We start from the raw sequence: 18,864 nt of genomic DNA on the forward strand, positions 1-18,864 counted from the left end.
GTGAGAGTACCTGCCTCCTGCTCAGAGGTGTCCCATGGGGTTGGATGAGTCGGTCAGGCCCGGATGGACCCCTGTGTGCCCCTGCTGGCCGTCACCGGAGCTCCCGGACACCTTCTCCTCCTCTCGTCTCTTAAGGCAGGCTGCTTTGGGGTTCAGATTTCGCTCTGCGGATTCAGAGAGACAGGAATGTAACTTTTATGACAGACGGTAAAGATTTAGAGCAAAACCAAAACAAACAAACAAGCGACAAGAATAGATGGGCAGCTTCAAAACATGCTAATGATTTCAAGATCCGGCATTTACTGAATGCATAAAGGTCCCGACTGTATCATAAAAAAAAAAAAATCAATAATCGACTAAAAATGCTGAGCGATTGATATCCTGCAGGTTTTAGAGCATTGGAGCAAATTTTTGTTTCAGTATCGATACGTGACGCTCCTAGTATAACATAAAATCATACAACCTGTATAAATCCAACTTAAAAATGTTAATTTTACTGTTATGTGCGAAATGAAAAAATGTTTTTGCCAGGAGTATCACAACTTTTAAGTAAATAACATTATTTTGTTTCGTTAAACCGTCTTTATTCAAGTGTGTTTGTTTCATGCTTCCAATTCTATTTACATTTTATGTGTTTATTTCCATAATTTTTAACCTGACATCTTTATAAACCAGACGCTGAACCACCAGTGGCCTTTAAACTGCACAAACAGCTGAAAACAGGTTTGGTATATAGGGTGGGAAGAACAATATCATAAATGTCTTAAATACTTTTGGCTCAAAGGTTTTTGAGCAGGAAAAATCCTTCGTGACTTTTGAAAAAATAACGTAATGCTTGTATCCAGTTGGTTCGTTTGAAAAATAAAAGAAACCATGAACGTGAAAAAAGCCATTTAGTCCACCTTAAAACATCTATTAACGTAAAACGGAAAATAAATTGGAATCTGACCAAATCTATATGAAAATACAGGTTATTCCATAAATAGACTTTTATAGTTACTCCATAAATATAAATAGAGAAATAGAGCCAGGAGCATCTTAAACCCAGATGAACTGCAGTAGCATTGTTCAAGTGTTTTTAAACAAAAAAAAAAGCCCAAGGTTGACTTGATAGCATTGACATTTCAGCAGCCGCAGCAGCAGCAGCAGCAGCAGCAGCAGCAGCAGCACTGACCTCTGACTTGCTGCTCCAAGCTAAGAATGACGGCCACAGCCTGATGGAGGATGAGTAGTTTAGTCTGGGGCTTCTCGCTTTTCAAGTGCAGCTGGCACATGCGGCCCAGCTCCTTGAAGGCCTCGTTGATGTCTCGGACCCGCAGGCGCTCGCGGGCGTTGTTCGCCATCCTCCTCTCTCGCTCGCGCTCGGCCTTCTGCTCGGGATTCAGATCCTCGTCTTCGGTGATGCTGCGCGGATGAGGGAGGACAGTCAACACGGCTGTACAACTGTTTGTTGTATCAGAGGTCTGCTTTTTTTAATTATATATATATGACCCTTTGATGCACTGAAAGAATTATATATCACAAGTTTTTTTGTATTCACATTTCAAATGCAGAAACCAGACAACTATACATGTATTATCATGACAAAGACCCAAGACAAGATGTCAGCACAGCTACTTGTTGCTTTTTTAATCTATATTTAATAATATTTTCTGTAAGGAATTAAAATATTTTATTGGACTATATTTCCATTATTTATTTTAAATATTCTTCATATTTTAATAATATATGTATTTACTGCTGAGGAACAAAGAAAACCCATTTTTTGGACCTGCAAAGATCTCCAACTTTACCAGTGATCAGACCTGCTATCCAATTTAAAATGCTAATTTCACGTTACCTGAATTAGTTGCCATTTTTTACAAAATGTCTTTAAATAAGTAACAACTAAACAAAGAGATCCTTTGTTTTAGATGACTTCAATATAATCAGGGCTGCTGCAAGTTATTGTTAACTCAAATTTAAGCCTTTAAAGAGTTTTTAAGACCATTAAGAATAAAGTTTGAGACCTATTTTTTTAGTTTGTTGTGCATCTAAGGTAGCGTTAAATGGGTGTTAGCTATCTAAGACCTATTAAAAAAAAGTAAGACTTAAACATGATAATTCTATGAATTTAAGACTTTTTAAGGCCTTAAATTCTTTTAAGTTCCCAGAGAAACCCTGATAATACGAGCCTTTTCTGTTAGAAAACAATCCTACCTCGTGCGTTGACCTGTTCTGGGCGTCTTCATATCTCTTCTGTCACTCTCATCATCCGATTTATTATCAGACAGGCTGTCGTGCATATCATCCTTTTCCTGTTTCTCAATCTTCAGTTCCAGGGTAGCAGGAACTTGACCAGACAACCCTGAAGCAAGACCTGTGGCCAGTGAAGCACATTTGGAGGTGAGACATCAGAGAGCAGAGATCAAAGATCCTCGTACGCTGGGAGACTATGAAGAGTACGCCCTGACCTCTGAACGCCTCCACTTGATGGTTAAGTTCTGTGCTGGACGTGGAGCCGGTGCTGGGCAGGCCTCCGTGGCTGTTGCTCAGGCTGGCAGCGTCATCGCCGCCCTGCTGGAACACAGACAGGAAGCACATGAACAGAAAGGAAAGAGAAGGGCGCTTAAAATATACTTTTAACAAGAGAAGGCACAGACAGAAGCCACGGTAAAGAATAAAATGGAAAATTTGTTAGTTTTTCTGTTCATAACCGTAAGATCTAGCAGCAATTTTTGGGACGTTATGGCACCATTAGCACGGAAAATTTAAAAATAAAGAGATTTAAACACTGATTTGTTTTGAGGCACAAATTTGTTGCTTTGTCTCAGCGCAATAAGTAAAACTTAAATTTAAACCGTAGAGAAACATTTGGGGTATTTTAGTTTTTTGCTTACATAGCAAGAAACCTATCTAAAAATAAACATGCAGTATATCCCATTCAGCACTTTATACCATTGGGTAGTTATAAATGTGAGGAAACAACGATCCCATGTGGGGTTCCTCAAGGCTCAATTCCTGGGCCACTTTGATTCAATATGCAACAACTTTATTGAGTGTTATATCGCATATCACACACAGAACATTATGGACTAAAACCATGCAAACTCTATAACCAAATCAGCCCATTTCACTAAGAGAAGCACATTATATAGATTAATTACATAAACTGATGCTTACCAGCTTTTGTTTATATTAATTATGGCTTTCAGCTTGAAGCTAATGAAAACATGATAATTAGGGAGATAATGAGACATACGTTTAATACTTAATTCAAGGGTGTTTCCCCCCCCCCCAACAGGTTATTTTAATAACAAACAATCTCATAGGAACACATATTAATAATTTATTGAATATGAGTGTATTTATTGATATATTTTAAAACCTTGTTGCTGGTCTATGAGTCCTGTGTATATAGCTGTACATTTTCTTAAAAAAAATAGACTCTGCTATTCGACATGCATGAACCACAAGTTTAAACCATATATAAAGAGACCTGTTCACCCAGGTTTTCCTGTCATGTTAAAATTTTATTCTTTTTTAATTTTTTGTGATTTAATGAAGTTTTCTTCTGTACCTTGGGCCATTTATTTCTCTGTAAAGTATTTTAAATCATCTGGGGTATCAGTGGTGGAACACAAATATACTTCTCCTCCCTTGCTTTACATATAACACGTCTCTTTAGTGTGTCTGAAATTCCTGAATCAAGAGATGCACAACTACCCCCCAGTCCACGTTCTGAAACTAAACTGTTAGTTTTTACAGACTTCTGCTTAAACACAATGTAATTTTCCCTGTGAGAAATCGGGAAAGGCAGAGAAATGATGAGCGAGGGTGAGGAGTTTCCACTTCTTTCCTCGAGGAATGCGATCCCCAGTCACTGTTGGCCTCTGTTAACCCTGCCACTCCGAGATCCTCCCCTTCCTCAGCGCTACGCTAATCTTTTGCTGTGCTCTCAACAGGTGTCCAAACAAGTCTTTGTCAGGAGGAGGAGGAGGGAGGGAGGCTGGGGGTCTGCAGTGAGAAAAGAACGATGCCATTTTAATGGCTGGGGCCTGATTACCATACAGCTGAGGACCTCTATTTGGGTGAAGGCCGCGGGTTCAGACACACGTTTCCAACGATTCAGATTTCCTGGGTTGTTAAAAAGCAGTGATGAAAAGGGGTGGAAGGGGGGGGGGGGGCAGAGGGCGGGGGTGTCAGCCAGAGCAGAAAGCCTGCGGCTGTGGAGCCCCGTCTGAAGGGACCTCTTCCCACACAGGAAGTGCTGTGTTAGCGCAGACACAGTATGTTCTATCTCACAGTTGCAGTCGGTCAGCATCAGAGCCGCAAGCCAGCTCTCTGTAGCAAATACATCACACTGAGCTCTTCTGACAAGCACAGAAAAAAAAAAAAAAAAACCCTGTTCAGGGACACAACAACTTCAGCGTTGGAGTAAAAAAAACGCCCACCGACAGAAACACGCTAACAAACAGCATTTAAAGCATTTGGCCCTGAAGACTAAAAAAAAACATGTTACTGACAACAACAGCGTGTTTTGAACTGAAGAAAACAGAAATACATTTTTTTGTTATTGTTTTGATATTTTTTCATAATGACTTTTAATCACAATTAATCAAAATTATTTTCATTCCATTACTACATGATGCTTTAAATGATTGGATAACAAGTTTGGATAATAAGATTTTAATTTAATCAAAAATGTTGTTTATTTTTAATCATCTAGAGAGAAAAACATGTAATATTATTGCATCTTAGCACTGTATTCAACACAGCCGATGATAACGCGCTAAATAGAGGGTGGGATTTTATGATTTTGTGCCAAATTGGTTAAAATTTTACTTTAAGGACTAAGAATACTCTGTATCATTTGGTAAATTTAAATCTGAGCGAACAAAGACCCAATGTGGAGTTCCTCAAAGCTCCATTCTTGGCCGACTTTTGTTTGATATCTCTCTGCTCAGCCAAACTCAGATTACAGAGAACTACCACGTCTCTCATAAATGTGAATAAAACAGGACATGATTCAATTTTGCGTCACCTTACGAGAACAGTTCATTACAGTTACAGAGCTGGTGTGTCCATAATAAGTGAATGATTAGACATTCGCATCAATTTAATGTATAAAAAAGTACAACAAAGTCTTAAAAAGTGTAAGGTTGAAAATCATGTCTCAACTAGACTAAATGAGGCTAAAAATCACAAAAAAGGGGGAAAAAACAAGTTGACCATACTTTAATAACCACTTTTATTACTAAAATCTATTACTAGTCTATTATTAGTTTATTATATTATATCAGCCAATATACATCTAAAAACATAACTGGAATAGAGGGTTTCCTCTTTACGTCGGACACAGAAAGCCGTCAGGATTGTTTTTCATGTTCAGTAGGTTAGATTATTGCAATGGTGCCTTTTCTACTTTCTGTAAGAAACTTCACCAGGCAGCTGCAGCCGATCCAACAAAGCTGCTGCCGTCTGAACCAACCCCAGAAAAACGGCTCATATTAATACACAGGTCATTTAATCACTGCATTGGCTCCCTGTTTGTAATATGCTAGATTGTACATTCGTGTTACTGCTTCTCGTCAGTGACAAAGCAGCTAGACTCCTCATTTCTTCAGGGACGTCTTGACTCGGTTTTCCAAGGATCAGAACCAATCAAGGGGCGGCAGTACTTAGTTTCTATGCTCTGAAACAAACTTCCTGAAAACCTGGGCAGCAGAAACAGTTAGCTCCCTAAAATCTGGGACATTATTGTTTCCTGCAGGTTTCCCATAATGGTCACAAACCTTATTACAAATAAACCTGCCCCAGGGTTCCTACTGCATAAGGCAAGTTAAATTCAAGACTTTTTAAGACTTTTTAATGCCACTTAAATAAAAAGTTAAGACCAACTTCACGATAAACAAGATAAACCTGGTTGCGACAACTTCACCCACATGTTTATTTTAACATAAACCATTACTTTCTGGCTCAGTAAACATGTTAAAGATTTTGAAAAACATTCCATATAGGAAGAAAGCTAAAAAACACACAATTTACCGATATTTTTGAACAACTACTGAACTGAATTCACAAACTTTGTATTGTTCCCTACTAAAATAAACTATAAATCAGTGCCAACTGTTTTTCACAGCTATGGTCCGGCCGCAACAGTTTTTATTGGTTCCGCTATCGGGACGGAAGCAATACTGGTTACATTGAGCCGTTCGGTAAATTTAAAAAAAATATAATTGTGTCAATTATTTTACTGTTTGGTAAGGATTACAAAAATAAAATCCTATTTATGACCTGGTAACAATTTTAAGACCTAAGAAAGACTGATTTAAGACATTTTAATGCCAATTAAGGCCTTAGTTTTATATTACAGAATTCAATGCCTTTTAAGACTTTTTAAGGATCCGCAGGAACCCTGCTGCCCTTACCTTGTTGTTACGCTTCTTTCTACCATTAAAACAAGTAATCTGGACGTGTATCCATAATAAACCTCATCCTGGAGGGTTTCTGTCATAGTTTTTGTGTGACCCAAATTATTTCCAAACACCTCCGGATTACAGCGAGACGAGCCGCCTTGTTTTAATTTCCACCGCAGATGTGTTCAAATCTCTTGGCTCTGCAAAATGAAATACCTCGGATCGGATGGAGAGTGGATGAACACGTCCTGATTTATGCTGGGACGCGCATTCTCCCTTCTCCTCGAGAGGCTTCGGCTTTTAGAGGAGACCGACACACAAACAAGTCCTACAGTGAAGCGCAGCCTCGCTTTGCTGCGCCTGTTTTTCTCATTTCTCCTTCACCCCGGTGTAAGGAGCTGCTCTCGGGAGGAGGGTGAGCTGTAGGCCAGGCATTACGCTTATGGAAAATATGTCAGTATAAATTCAACTATTTATGTGTGGAAAATGTCTAGTTTTCACTCCTGGCGGAGCACCAGGTCTGAGCAGGTGGTTATGGGGGCGTTTTAATGAAAACCATACATGAAGACACGAAAGCAGCACAACATTTCAATACGTTTTCGTACCATTGTTGCGGTCCGACTTGGAACTAGCGCGGAGGCGGGGAAGTTTGGTCCGATGGTTGTTATTGGCCCGTTTTGTGCCTGTCCCAGCAGGCTGTGTATGTCGCTGGGCAGACTGGCGGTGGAGCCCACTGCATGGTTCCTCAAAACAAGGATTGCATCATCCAATCTGTCCAGACGATCTTCCATTCGAGACTGAGAGGACCAGGGGGGATTGTGGAAACAACGATTTAGGGAAATAGGAGAAGAGAAAAGGAAGGACAGAGCAGCTTAGTATAAGCACATTAGGACCAAAACTGAAAACACTGACTGTATGGTGTGAACTTGGAGGAGGGGAGGAATGAAACAGAAGATAAAAAAAACGCCGTTCAAACTCAAGATAAACTTAGCCATTTCAGCTTGAGCTATAAAACACAACTTGTGTCCTCACTTGATCTAATTAAATATCATTTATCATTTATAAATTTGGAATCTGCAGCTGAGCTGGAATGACTGTAAAAGAAAACATGACACTACAACAGGTCAACTTTTGGTGATAAATAATAATTTGTCAACCAACAATGTGGTCAAACTTGTGGAAGGAAACGAAAATGCGACGACGTATGGAGGATGCATGGATATAGACTTTCTGAAAAAGTACCTCGCAGACATCCTTTAAGAAAGACATGGCATCCTGGAGATGCTCATGTAACTGCTGATGAACTCTGTTTTTCTGGCAAAGTCAAATCAGAATGAAAGCATTATGAGAAGAGATCAGAGCCTATAAATACTACAAACACACTCAAGATGGAGATTGTTTTTCTGCAGTCTCACAGACAAGAAGTGGGGGATTTGGGGGAGAAAGCAGAGCTGCTGACCATCCATTTTTCCAAAGATGAAAATGTTTCTACGTTTGCATATTTAGCAGCCCAACTTATGACCACTGCTCCTATATTTTTTAGGTTAACTCTACAGCTTCCAAGTGTTGAGTATTGCAATTTCCTCCCCTTAAATCTTCTTTAGATTTCATGTAGCTCTTCTGAATGTCGAAAAAGTAATGAGAGATGCAGCATTTAAGTTGGACGTTTTTCTACAAGCTATCGTGAACTACTTTTGGCAACAAGAGACGTCATCGCTGCAGCAATCAAATCTTTGACTCTCTTCATCGCCTCCTAAACCTGATGGGATTTTCTCATTTTCCTGGTGGTTCTGACTCAATAAGCTGGGAATTTTTTTGCCTTTTATTTCAACACTTTTAATCAAATCCTCATCATGAAAGCATTCCTTCAACACATGCCAGTAGAAATATTCATCGCTTCCTGGAAAAAGGGCGCAGGGAATACATGTTTGTTGAAAAAAAAAAAAAAGACATCAGGCCGTTGATTATTCTTCCTTTTCATGCTTTCTATACAGAACGAAGCATCTGAAAACAGACCAGATGCCTTTGTGATTTAAAGCTTGTATTTTTTAGTCTTTAGTCTAACAAAGCCTTACAAAATGAATACTCAACTAGAACTTTTTTTGTTTTTTTGTTTACTTTTTTCACATTTCTACTAGTCCTTCACTCTATAAATCTGGTTTTAGTAAGAGTGGCAGGAAGAAAAAAAAAGTTTTTTGAAATAACCGTGAATGTACATATGACATCATCTGCCTACTCCGATTTCTTTTGTATTTTTATTCTTATTTTTTTCTCATTTTCTTTTTGATCCACTGTATATGTGAAGATACACTGTATATAACTGATGCACCTTTTCCTACTTTTGGCACCTTCTTCTGACTATTGAGCTGATGTGACAAGTGAATTTCTCCAATGTGAGATCAATAAAGCCTATCTTATCTTATCCTATCTTATCTTATCTTATCTTATCTTATCTTATCTTATCTTATCTTATCTTATCTTACATGCAAATCACCGTGAACAAACCATCCTACACTGAAACATGGTGGAGATAACGTTATGCCGTGGGGAGTTTTTTCCTAATCAGGAATCTGGAAACTGCAATGTATTTTTATTTTTTAAGAATGTTATAAGTTAGTTGAGCTAATTGCAAGGCGGTCCTCAAGGAAAACCCGTTAGCAGCCTAAGACCTGGACAGATGTTCACGATCCAGAGGGACGACAAACCAAAACACAACTAGAGCTACAAACGTGTTAGCATGCCACAACCTTTTATATGTATCATCATTTGCCTTCCACTTCAGTACTGTGCACTACTTTGTGCTGGTCTCTGACATTACAAAACAAAATACACTGAAGCTTTTGGTTGTAATGGGATACACTGCAAAAAGAGAACTAAAAATAAGTAAAATTTTCTTGAAATATATGTATTTGCCCTTGATTTGAGCAGGTAAATAAGACTATTTGCCAATGGAATGAGTATTTTTACCCCTAAAATAAGATAATTAGATAAACTGCACTTGAAATAAGACAATGGAGATTAATTGTTCCTATTTTAAGTGCATAAATCTTATTCCATTGGCAGATAGTCCTATTTACCTGCTCAAATCAAGGAAAAATACTTTAATTTCAAGAAAAAAATTCTTATTTTTAGGTCTATTTTTCCAGTGTAAACTTTGGAAAAGCTTCAAAGTATGAATACTTCTGCAAGACACTGTATATAAAACAAGTCCACAGAATATAAACATGTGCTGTAGAGCTGCAATTACACATTATTTTATACCAGTACACACATATCAAGAGGGACAAATACAAGCTACGTTGATTGTAGTTTTGCTTCAGGAGTCAGTCGTGTTTTGCATTATATGTTATTATAACACCAATTAACAGGTGGTTTGTGTTAAAATGCGTGTAGCCCTGCAGCAGGTAACGTAAATGAATGGCAACAGGTAGGGGGGGCTGGGTGTAATGCGATCCTGGGCTCTAGTCGCATGGCAGCGAAGGAATTCTGGAGAAGTGGCTCAGCAAACAGCTGCCGTCCCCTCCACACCCACCCACACCAGCCTGCTTAAATCAACCCATCCCCCTCGACTGTCACCCGCGCCCGGGAGTGGGCCCTCGCAGCCGAGGACAGATGGCAAGCCCCAAGGGAACAGGTATTGTCCCGTTTGGTTATCCCTCCACCTCCCCCCCACCCCAATCTTCCTCAGCAAAACATTTGTCAGACAGGAATCTCCATGTAACGCTAGCCCATGACTGCCTGAGTAACTTATCTAAAGTGAGCATCAATCACATGATTCAATAGGGAGCTTACCAGCGAGTGGAGGGAGTTCTCGTAACCTGGAGAAGAGGGAGTGTGTCCACCAGCGCGGGGCCACTGGCTGGCACCTGGGAGGAAAGGAAACGAGGCCGAGAGGGTCTAAGTTACACTGTCTCATATCAGAACGCACATCACAACAAAAAGGCAGCAGACAAACACAATAGCAGGAGCTCATAACACGCTGACATCCTGATTTTCTGGCCCCTAGTCGTTCCATTTGAGATATTTTTATCTTTTAAAGACCCAAGTGCATCACTTCCTGTCGGCTGGACTGCATCCTGAAATGTGAGCCGGCAGAGGGTTCCCGCTTCCACCCTGAGATGGACATGACATTGGGGCATGCATAAACAAAGATATGAGCACTGTGGGTCTGCCTCACCAAGAACTTCATCATGGGAACACACAATGACAATAAAACTTGAAAACTCACACCACTATTTTTTTTTTAAAGACTCTGGGTCTCTTCTTAGAGACATTAAACAAGTTTCAGCACATGGCCTTTCAGCAAAGCTAAATACCTACAGTATATGAGAGCAGATGTAGAGACAGCAGAGTCTTATTAGGCGCCTTGTAGAGCTAACATTTACAAAGTTAGATTTCTTTTGCACGTTTTATTCTAAATAAAGAAAACTATTATGCGTCAATCAGATTATCTCAATCTGTAATCAACAGTCTTATTCTTTCCATCCTGGCATGTAAACATTCACCCTGGATTCGATGAATCTGTGAGAGCCAACAAGCAGATCTAAAAGGCCAGCGCCGGAAGACAAATCAAGCTGATTTGCTCTGGTGTAAATTAAAGAAAAAGGAATCCACATCTGCTCGTCACATTTGACGCTACGCAACGTTTCTTTCCTTTATTTTCCTAAGCATGACCGTCCAAGGAACCTGCCCTGCATGTGTAACATGAGGCAATGTGTTATAATGCAATCAATAACCTAAATGGGTTTTGACAACATTAAAGCTTTCCAAGCTATTTCCAAGGTTGGATGTCTCTGGCCTTCGAGCCCACACTCCAGGCTCCTCTGGCACGGATCCTGACGTGGACGGACGCCAAACTCAACCTACATGGTTGTGAATGAGGTCTGCGTTTTGCACGGTTCACAGATGGAGGATTTCATACTGTTTTAATTAGCATGAATCCTGAAATCCATTTAAGAAGGGCGTTATGTGCTTCTTACGGCAGAAATGTATTTATAAATGTTGGACCCAGATCAAGCCGTACGCTATTAGCGAGGTTTGAAAATGCTATGGTTTCAACACGCTCAAAGATTTTTCTTGACAAACGTTTTCCTGCGGCTTAACATCCTTTTAATGAAATGTTAGGAGAAACTGCTGGAGTCACCAGAGTTTTGTAGCAGCACGGCACTTACCCCCCCTCCCCCACGTGTTTGTATGCGGTTGGCCAAAAGAAAACTTCTTCACTTCCCACTGTTTACATTTGGTTGTCTTAAAATAGTTGCCCCATCAGACTATTTTGTACAGGCCTTTATTTCAAGGACGTAGGACAGCATGAACTCGTAGCTAAATAAACTCAGGCATCACCTCACTCTGCATAAAACCGTAGCTTAAACAATTGGAGCGCCAATTTTTTGGACATTACAAATGTTTTCATGAGTCCTGCAGCTCTTACATGCTATATATACTGCTAATGGGTACCCTTGAATGGCACGCCCGGACTAATTGATGCAGTTTTGGCTCAAATTTGGCAGCAATGACGCAATAATAATATTGTTCAACCTGATGTGAAGCCGTGCCAACCCTTTACTCATGCATGCAGGATGCTAAGACACTAAAAATGAAACTAAAAAAGGCGAATAATTAGCGACACAATATCCCTTTTCCTACAATCCCACATGAAGGCTTCTGACGTTAATCGATTACGTTTTCTCTATATAATAAAGATTTCTATTAAACATCATTGCTGGGCTTCTGTGATGCAAATAGGTGAAGGAAGTCCGGATCAGCTGAGTCAGAGGCAACTTCCTCCACCCAATGGCAAACGAACAGAGTCCTTTCCAGTCTGGTCTGTGTGTCTGAGCGTGTGTGTGTGTGTGTGTGTGTGTGTGTGTGTGTGTTGGGAGAACAGCTGTCCGTGGGGCAGGGTAACAGCTGAGGATAAGGAGGGGGGGCATACGTGGAGACAGCTGTCGCCAATCCATTACCGTAAATGACAAAACTGTCCGCTAAAACAACACAACCGGGCTTTCCCCATACCGATCCCCCCCTCATTCTCTTTCCATTACTCTCCCACCTCTGTCAGCACCCCAGACAGTCCGTATTACTGTAACCTACATCTCTCTTTCCTCTACTTATAAAAACCAGCGTGCGACGAACGAGAACTTGTTTTGTGCCGCTCTCTGAAGCGTGACGAGGCGGGCGGCGCTCTTTTTTTTTCTTTTTCCTGTTTTTGTTCTCGCCGTCTGCTGCAGAAAATAATTACAATTTAGGGGGGAAAATATGCGCGTCCGTCCTCAAAAAAAAAAAAAAAAAATCATAAAAGCGTAAAGCGCCGCACAAAGCCCCTGTCGAGCGAAGCGGCATTGCGTTACAACAAATCGACTGTCTAAATTCTCTCTCGTTACAAAGAAGAGTGAATGCCAAGAGCTACTATTATGAGTCGATAAAAGCGTTTTGCACGAATGAAACGCTTTTCAAGAACAGTAATCCAGGACCCATAGCAAAGACTTTAAATGCAAGATTTTTGCATCTTTTAGCGCTCCAGAAACGACGTGTTTTCTTACGTACGATTCCGTTCCAGAGCTGGTTGGAAAATTGGTTTAAATTGAAAATAAAAACCCGGGATAAGTAAAAGCATTAATGTAATTCTGTTGGTTAGGATGTTATGTTTGCAAATATGAATAAAGAACCTCCCAAAGCTGAAAGAAAATAAATAAAGCCTTGAGATTTCATTCAATGTCAGTGTGGATTAGCTCTATAAATATGTGGTGAAGGCTTGACCAGCACAACAGTGACCTTATGGTTTTAATGCAAATCTCATTATTATTATTCTCATACAGCGAAGATAAGAAAAGGCCATATTTTCTTTTTTTTTATGTGAGGTTAATGTTGTATTTGTTCACTTTAAAAGATTCAATTTCTGCACTGCTTAGAGGATGTGAGGCAAAGCTTTCTTTTCAGGACGGACTCTTTAGAAATTGTTCACACACGGCTTAAAGAGCTCGTATGAAATGATTAGAGTTACTCTAAAGCTAAAAGTGGTATTTAATTAAGTTTTGGAAGAACTTTTCAACTAACCATTCTGCTCGGGCTTTGATTAATCAAAGCAGAGTGTAGCGCGCAGTAAAAGTCATTAAATTAATTAAAGTCATAGGGGCCGCCGTTTGTGTGGCGGTGCGACGGCAAGTGCAAGGAAATCTGCGACAGTTTGGCAAATTCCAGACCTTGAAATTCACTTCATCTGTTTGATGTTTTGGTGCCAAGCACAGAGTGCACAGCACATACAGTGGGTGGGAGGCTCGTACGAACGAGGCAGCATGAAGCCACTTGTTGGCTGTTTGGTGGAAAAAAATAAACACGGAGAATTTTTATGGCTCTACATAAAAAAAAAAAAAATAGAAGAGTGTTTGTTATGTTGTCCTAAGCTTGAAATCCCTGCAGCCCCTGATGAAACCACTCCCTTTGATTTGAAAATTGCCAAACCAAACATCAGTGCGCTGTGTTGACTTTTATTAAATCGCATGCAAATGATATCAGGCTGCTCCAAAGTGGCTCTATTCGATTCTACAGGCAACAGACCAGTCTGTTGTGAGTGAGTCTCCTGTTTTTATGAAGGGAAGGGCAGATTGCTGCAGCTCATAGTAAAATCAGTAATGTCTGCCGCTGGCTGCAGGTTTTAGTTAGCATCATTGTGGACGGTTTAGTTTAGAATCAGAGAAAGTCACTATCCAAATCAGCCAATAGCCTCTAAGTTTTTAGGGTTCATGAATGGAAACTTCCTAAAACTCTTCTCACTGCAAAAAAATAACTAAAAGTATGTAAAATCTTCTTGAAATTAGTGTATTTTTCCTTGATTTGGGCAGGTAAATAAGGTTATTTGCCAATGGGATAAGATTTTTGAACTTAAAATAGACACAATTCATTTCCATCATCTTATTTCAAGAGCAGGATAGCTAATTATCTTATTTTAGGGGTAAAAATACTAATTTCATTGGCAAATAGTCCTATTTAGGTGCTCAAATTAATAGAAAATATACTCATTTCAAGCAAATTTTACTTACTTTTAATTCCCTTTTTGCAGTGCTGCAGTTAAAACTAGATCCTCATCCATTTTAAATAATTGTCAGCAAATTCAGATTTTAAAAATGTTTTGTTTATTGGAGGCTTTTAATAAAACAAGAACTTCCTTTGTCGAAAACCTCACTTGGTTTTCCCGTTTCGTATCATAATTGATACATAAGGCTTTATAAAAACGTGTGGCAACATATTTACTTGAGGTAAGCATTAACTTTATTGGAAAAGAAGAGTTTTTAAAATTCTTGTACGACAAAATGATACGTTAGTCGATAAACAGTAAAGTTTAAACACTCTTACACGGCCTGAACCTGTAAAAATCCAGTTTTTTTTCCCCTAGTGCTGGTGTGTGAGATTAAAATCTGAGGGCTAGCGTTTTGTACCTGGCCTTCCAGACGGGGTCCCTGCAGCGGTCACAACGGTCCCCGCTGAGCCAGCTCCTGCTGTGGCCGTCAGAGGTGAAGGAGAGCCCACTGGTGTGGACGGATTGGACGGGAAACTACTGCTAGTGTGGTCAGGTGAGTAAATCTGAAAGCACACAGGTAAGATTCCCCATTAATGCAGCAGAAGCAAGAAAAACATAGAAGCAAGTCCCTTTATGACTTTTAAGCCATCTCTAATTGGCGTTTATAAGCGGCCTGCTCGGTATTAACCTGTGTAACTACCGCCGGTAAAGAAGAACACCAAGAAACAATTAAATAATTGATTAAATAAGCTCTTTCTGATCCAGACTTTATTTTTCAAATACAGACAAATTGTCATTCAGACACATAGAAAGTTTCTCCAGAAAGTTGTTTTCCCCCCCTGTGCATTAAGACAGTCGTGTCCGATAGAGTCACTCTGCTTATTATTCCACGGTGGTTTCAAGAGGAGCAGAAGCCCAACCTGGAAACCCCGTTAAGCCAAACACAGAACGTCTCAAGGGCCGTGTGTGAGTCTGCAGCCAGAGATTGTGCTGAGGTCCATACATCAACATCTACCACGATCCAACGCTTGTTTATTTTTGCATCTGTTTGAAACTTTGCAGCTTCTAAAAAGAGGACAACTAGGACAAAAGTTTTCCTCCAGACGCCACGAATATTAGTCATCCGGGTCTCAGTGTGTCTTTTTTTTTTTTGGTGCGGCGTGTGGTGGGTGAGGCAGAGTTTGTCGGGTTCTGCTTCGGGATTCGCGGGAGAAAAATCTTCAGAACTTTATTTATTTAACCAAGCGCTAGATTAAAAGATATAAACATTCCTGATGTTTTTTTTTTTTTTACTTGTTTTAATCAGTGGATGTTTGTGCCATAATGGAACACGTCTTACCGCTGAATCCTGACTTATTAGCATGTGTGGATGCGCAGAGATTTCTGGGACAAATTAAGACGTAGTTGAACTTGAAAGCAACCATTTCACTGGAGTGGGAATGATGGAAAGCCCTCAATCTTCTCATTCAGTCTACATCTCATGGCTTTGTTTTTGTTTTTTTTTTATCAACTTAGGGTCCCAGGATGGAGCTTCCACTACGGTTATCGCCGGATCAGCTGGAGAATCGCTCACTGTCAAGGCAGGAATCGGTATCATTTCTGCTTTTTTTTTTTTACACTCACACAGCACCGCGGTTCTCCCTGCCCAGACGCACAATTCAACGAGAAACACAAGGAGGCAGAAACCAATAAAACTCAGCTCAAATCTCCACATATCTCCCAGCTTCTAAAAGGCAAGCTGTTTATATCCGTGACTTTTGACCAGACAATATATTGCTTTCTCTTCTATTCACTCCCCGGCGACTGACGCTGCATTCAAAGTGAAGCATGGCTCATTTTACTGGAATAAATGAAGCCCCGCCTCATCATCAGTTACACTCCCGCAGGCGGCATGGGGCCAATAAGCACGGCCAATTTAAAAGGGCGGAGAACAAAAGCTCTACAGAGGCGGGGGGTGGGTGGGGGGGCCCGTGGAGTTGAGCCACAGCAGTTAGGAACTCCCATGTGCCCCGTGAGCCGTACCCCAACCCCCGCCCTGGTCCAACCGTGTCCGTTTCACTCCAGCTTTGTCATGCTAATAGAATTGAGTCTGCAAATATAAAAAGACTTAATTTGTTGTCACCGTCCCAGAACTGTCAGTGTATGGATTCAGAGAGGTAAGGAGATATCCTTCCTGACGGGACAGCTCTTGCTTCAAGTTCTAGCTTCACCAGGAAGAAACAGATCGAATTAGGTTGACAAAAACATCATCAACGGCGTTTAAAGAGATTTTCCACAGCTTAACGACACATTTAACGTCTCAGAAATTCACATATGTCTACAGGGTAGTATAAATGATGGAGAAGCAAAACTTCCCTTTACTGAGCACTTTTAAATGTGCAGATGAGACGTGTCTTTTACGTTATAACCAAAGATCCCTGCAGCAATGTGGGGATTTCTACGTATTGGACAAAATAGGCTTAAGCCATGTTGATTCTTCCAAGAAAAACCCTCCCATACGGCGCGGCATAAATGAGCCCGACAGAAAGGATCCAGCTGATTTTAAAATGAAAAGGTTAAATCCTTCAAAGCCTAATACGAGAAATTATTCCCAGAAACGTCAGATTTAAAACAAAGTACTGCCTATTTCATGCTTTTATCATAAATAATAAAAAAAAAACCTTACCTGATTTCACCAATGTTTTTCTTCTTCTTATCACAACTAAACAAAAAGATGTTGCATGCACTATAAAACGGGTTAAATTTATGTTATTTATGTTTAACAACATATCTACATATTATAGTAATTTGTTTAAGAGTCTTTAAATGTATCTAAACTTATATGTTGGATGTTAATATGCAGGTAAAACACCAATTTATTGAGTATGATACAGAAGAAAATAGAATATCAGCTGATAAAAGGTAAATTCAATGCCCTAACACTAATTTATTGTGTCAGGCTATAAAGGGTTAAACATTTAAATTTTCCAACAGCTGGAATTTGTCTTTCAGGCTAATTTATGTCACATTATATTGTTTTTTTCTTAGAAGAATCAACATGACTAACAATATTTTTGTCCGATACGTAAAAGTTCCTATATTTCTGGTTGGGTCTGTCATCCTATCATAATGTGAAATACTATATTAATATATAAATAGTCTCAGATTACGGTTTGGGAAACCTTGCCAGGGTTTTTCAAAAGATTGCTTATACTTTGAACCGCACTCTGTCTTTGGATAGAAATGAATTGATCACAAACACTGTAAAACAATTTGTTTTTATCATTTTTGATACAAATGATTTTGATCACCACTTCTTTAATAAGGTTTTGTTGTTAAAATGCAGAAAATCAGTCTTTAGTTATGCTAACTACACGACCACTAAAGCCTAATGTATCAAATATGATACAAACTCCTTTCTCGAGAAAACCAGGCGATGATTCAAAAAGTGCGTTTTTGTTTTGTTAAAAGTACACTGCAAAAACGGAACTATAAATAAGTAAAATGTTCTTAAAATCAGTGTATTTGTCCTTGATTTGAGCAGGTTAATAAGATGATCTGCCAATGGAATAAGATTTTTGCACTTAAAATAGGAACAATTCATCTCCATCATCTTATTTCAAGTGCAGGATGTCTAATTATCTTATTTTAGGGGTCAAAATACTCATTCCATTGGCAGATAATCTTATTTACCTACTCAAATCAAGGATAAATACACCAACTTTAAGAACATTTTACTTATTTTTAGATCCGTTTTTGCAGTTTATCTAATGTATAGTTAACATTTTGAAATCCTAACATACAGTTATTGCTTCTATCTAGCTTTAAATGGAAAACACTTGACTGACTTTAACAGTGTTTTGCATTTTTATAGAAAACGGGCACCTTTAATATAGCAGCATGAGTCTTAGAAAACTTTTATTTGGGGTTAATGAGGGCTGCGGTGTAGAACGGGCTTGCTAACTTACCGAGGCCAAAGCCTTGCCCAGCGCATCTCCAGTCTGCGAGCTTCCAGTAGTCGTCCCTCGATTAGCAGCGACTAGGAGAACACGGAGTGCAGACTTGTTAGTGCACACTCAAACAGATCGGCCATGCTACGCACAGAAGCTGTCCGACTGACTCACACCCTCGACAGAATGGATGATCGGCTTCGATTTCACCCAGGGTCGGCGAGTTAGTCATTTTGGAGAAAAACGAGCCAATTCGTACGTACCCATAACCCCATCGGCGGAGTTGACGGACGAAGTGTGCGCTGCGGTGACAAACGGCGAAGTGCTGGTGTTGCTCCGGTGAAAGCTTGACATGGGAGGAAGACTGGCGTTGATGTCGGGAGAGACCGAATGTGCGGGGTAATTCTGAGGGATTAGAAAGTAAACAAACGGGAATGGGTTTGTCACCAAGCATAAATGTGTACGTGTGTGTGTGTGCATCAGGGAGAGAGAGAAAAAAAAAAAGAGGCTTTTTGTTCTC

The 18,864-nt window shown here is 39.9% G+C and overlaps 1 protein-coding gene across 8 annotated transcripts in view; it reads right to left on the bottom strand.

The window, feature by feature from the left end:
- Positions 1–18,864, bottom strand: part of tcf12 (transcription factor 12) — a 93,969-nt gene that overhangs the window by 2,785 nt on the left and 72,320 nt on the right. For 4 of the 8 annotated variants that reach the window (XM_012855171.3, XM_012855172.3, XM_021312060.2 and 1 more), the window contains 10 exons: positions 18,608–18,749; positions 18,363–18,433; positions 14,834–14,978; positions 10,191–10,264; positions 7,641–7,712; positions 7,004–7,195; positions 2,454–2,559; positions 2,200–2,359; positions 1,175–1,404; positions 11–164 (listed from right to left, as the gene is read on the bottom strand). In XM_012855171.3, coding sequence (XP_012710625.2) covers positions 22–164; positions 1,175–1,404; positions 2,200–2,359; positions 2,454–2,559; positions 7,004–7,195; positions 7,641–7,712; positions 10,191–10,264; positions 14,834–14,978; positions 18,363–18,433; positions 18,608–18,749 — 1,335 coding nt within the window. In that variant the 3' untranslated portion in view covers positions 11–21. The remainder of the gene's footprint in view (positions 1–10; positions 165–1,174; positions 1,405–2,199; positions 2,360–2,453; positions 2,560–7,003; positions 7,196–7,640; positions 7,713–10,190; positions 10,265–14,833; positions 14,979–18,362; positions 18,434–18,607; positions 18,750–18,864) is intronic. The other 4 variants (XM_012855173.3, XM_012855174.3, XM_012855176.3 and 1 more) reach the window with 4 other exon arrangements.

This window comes from Fundulus heteroclitus, chromosome 4 (genome assembly GCF_011125445.2).
Source record: "Fundulus heteroclitus isolate FHET01 chromosome 4, MU-UCD_Fhet_4.1, whole genome shotgun sequence".
NCBI lineage: Eukaryota > Metazoa > Chordata > Actinopteri > Cyprinodontiformes > Fundulidae > Fundulus > Fundulus heteroclitus.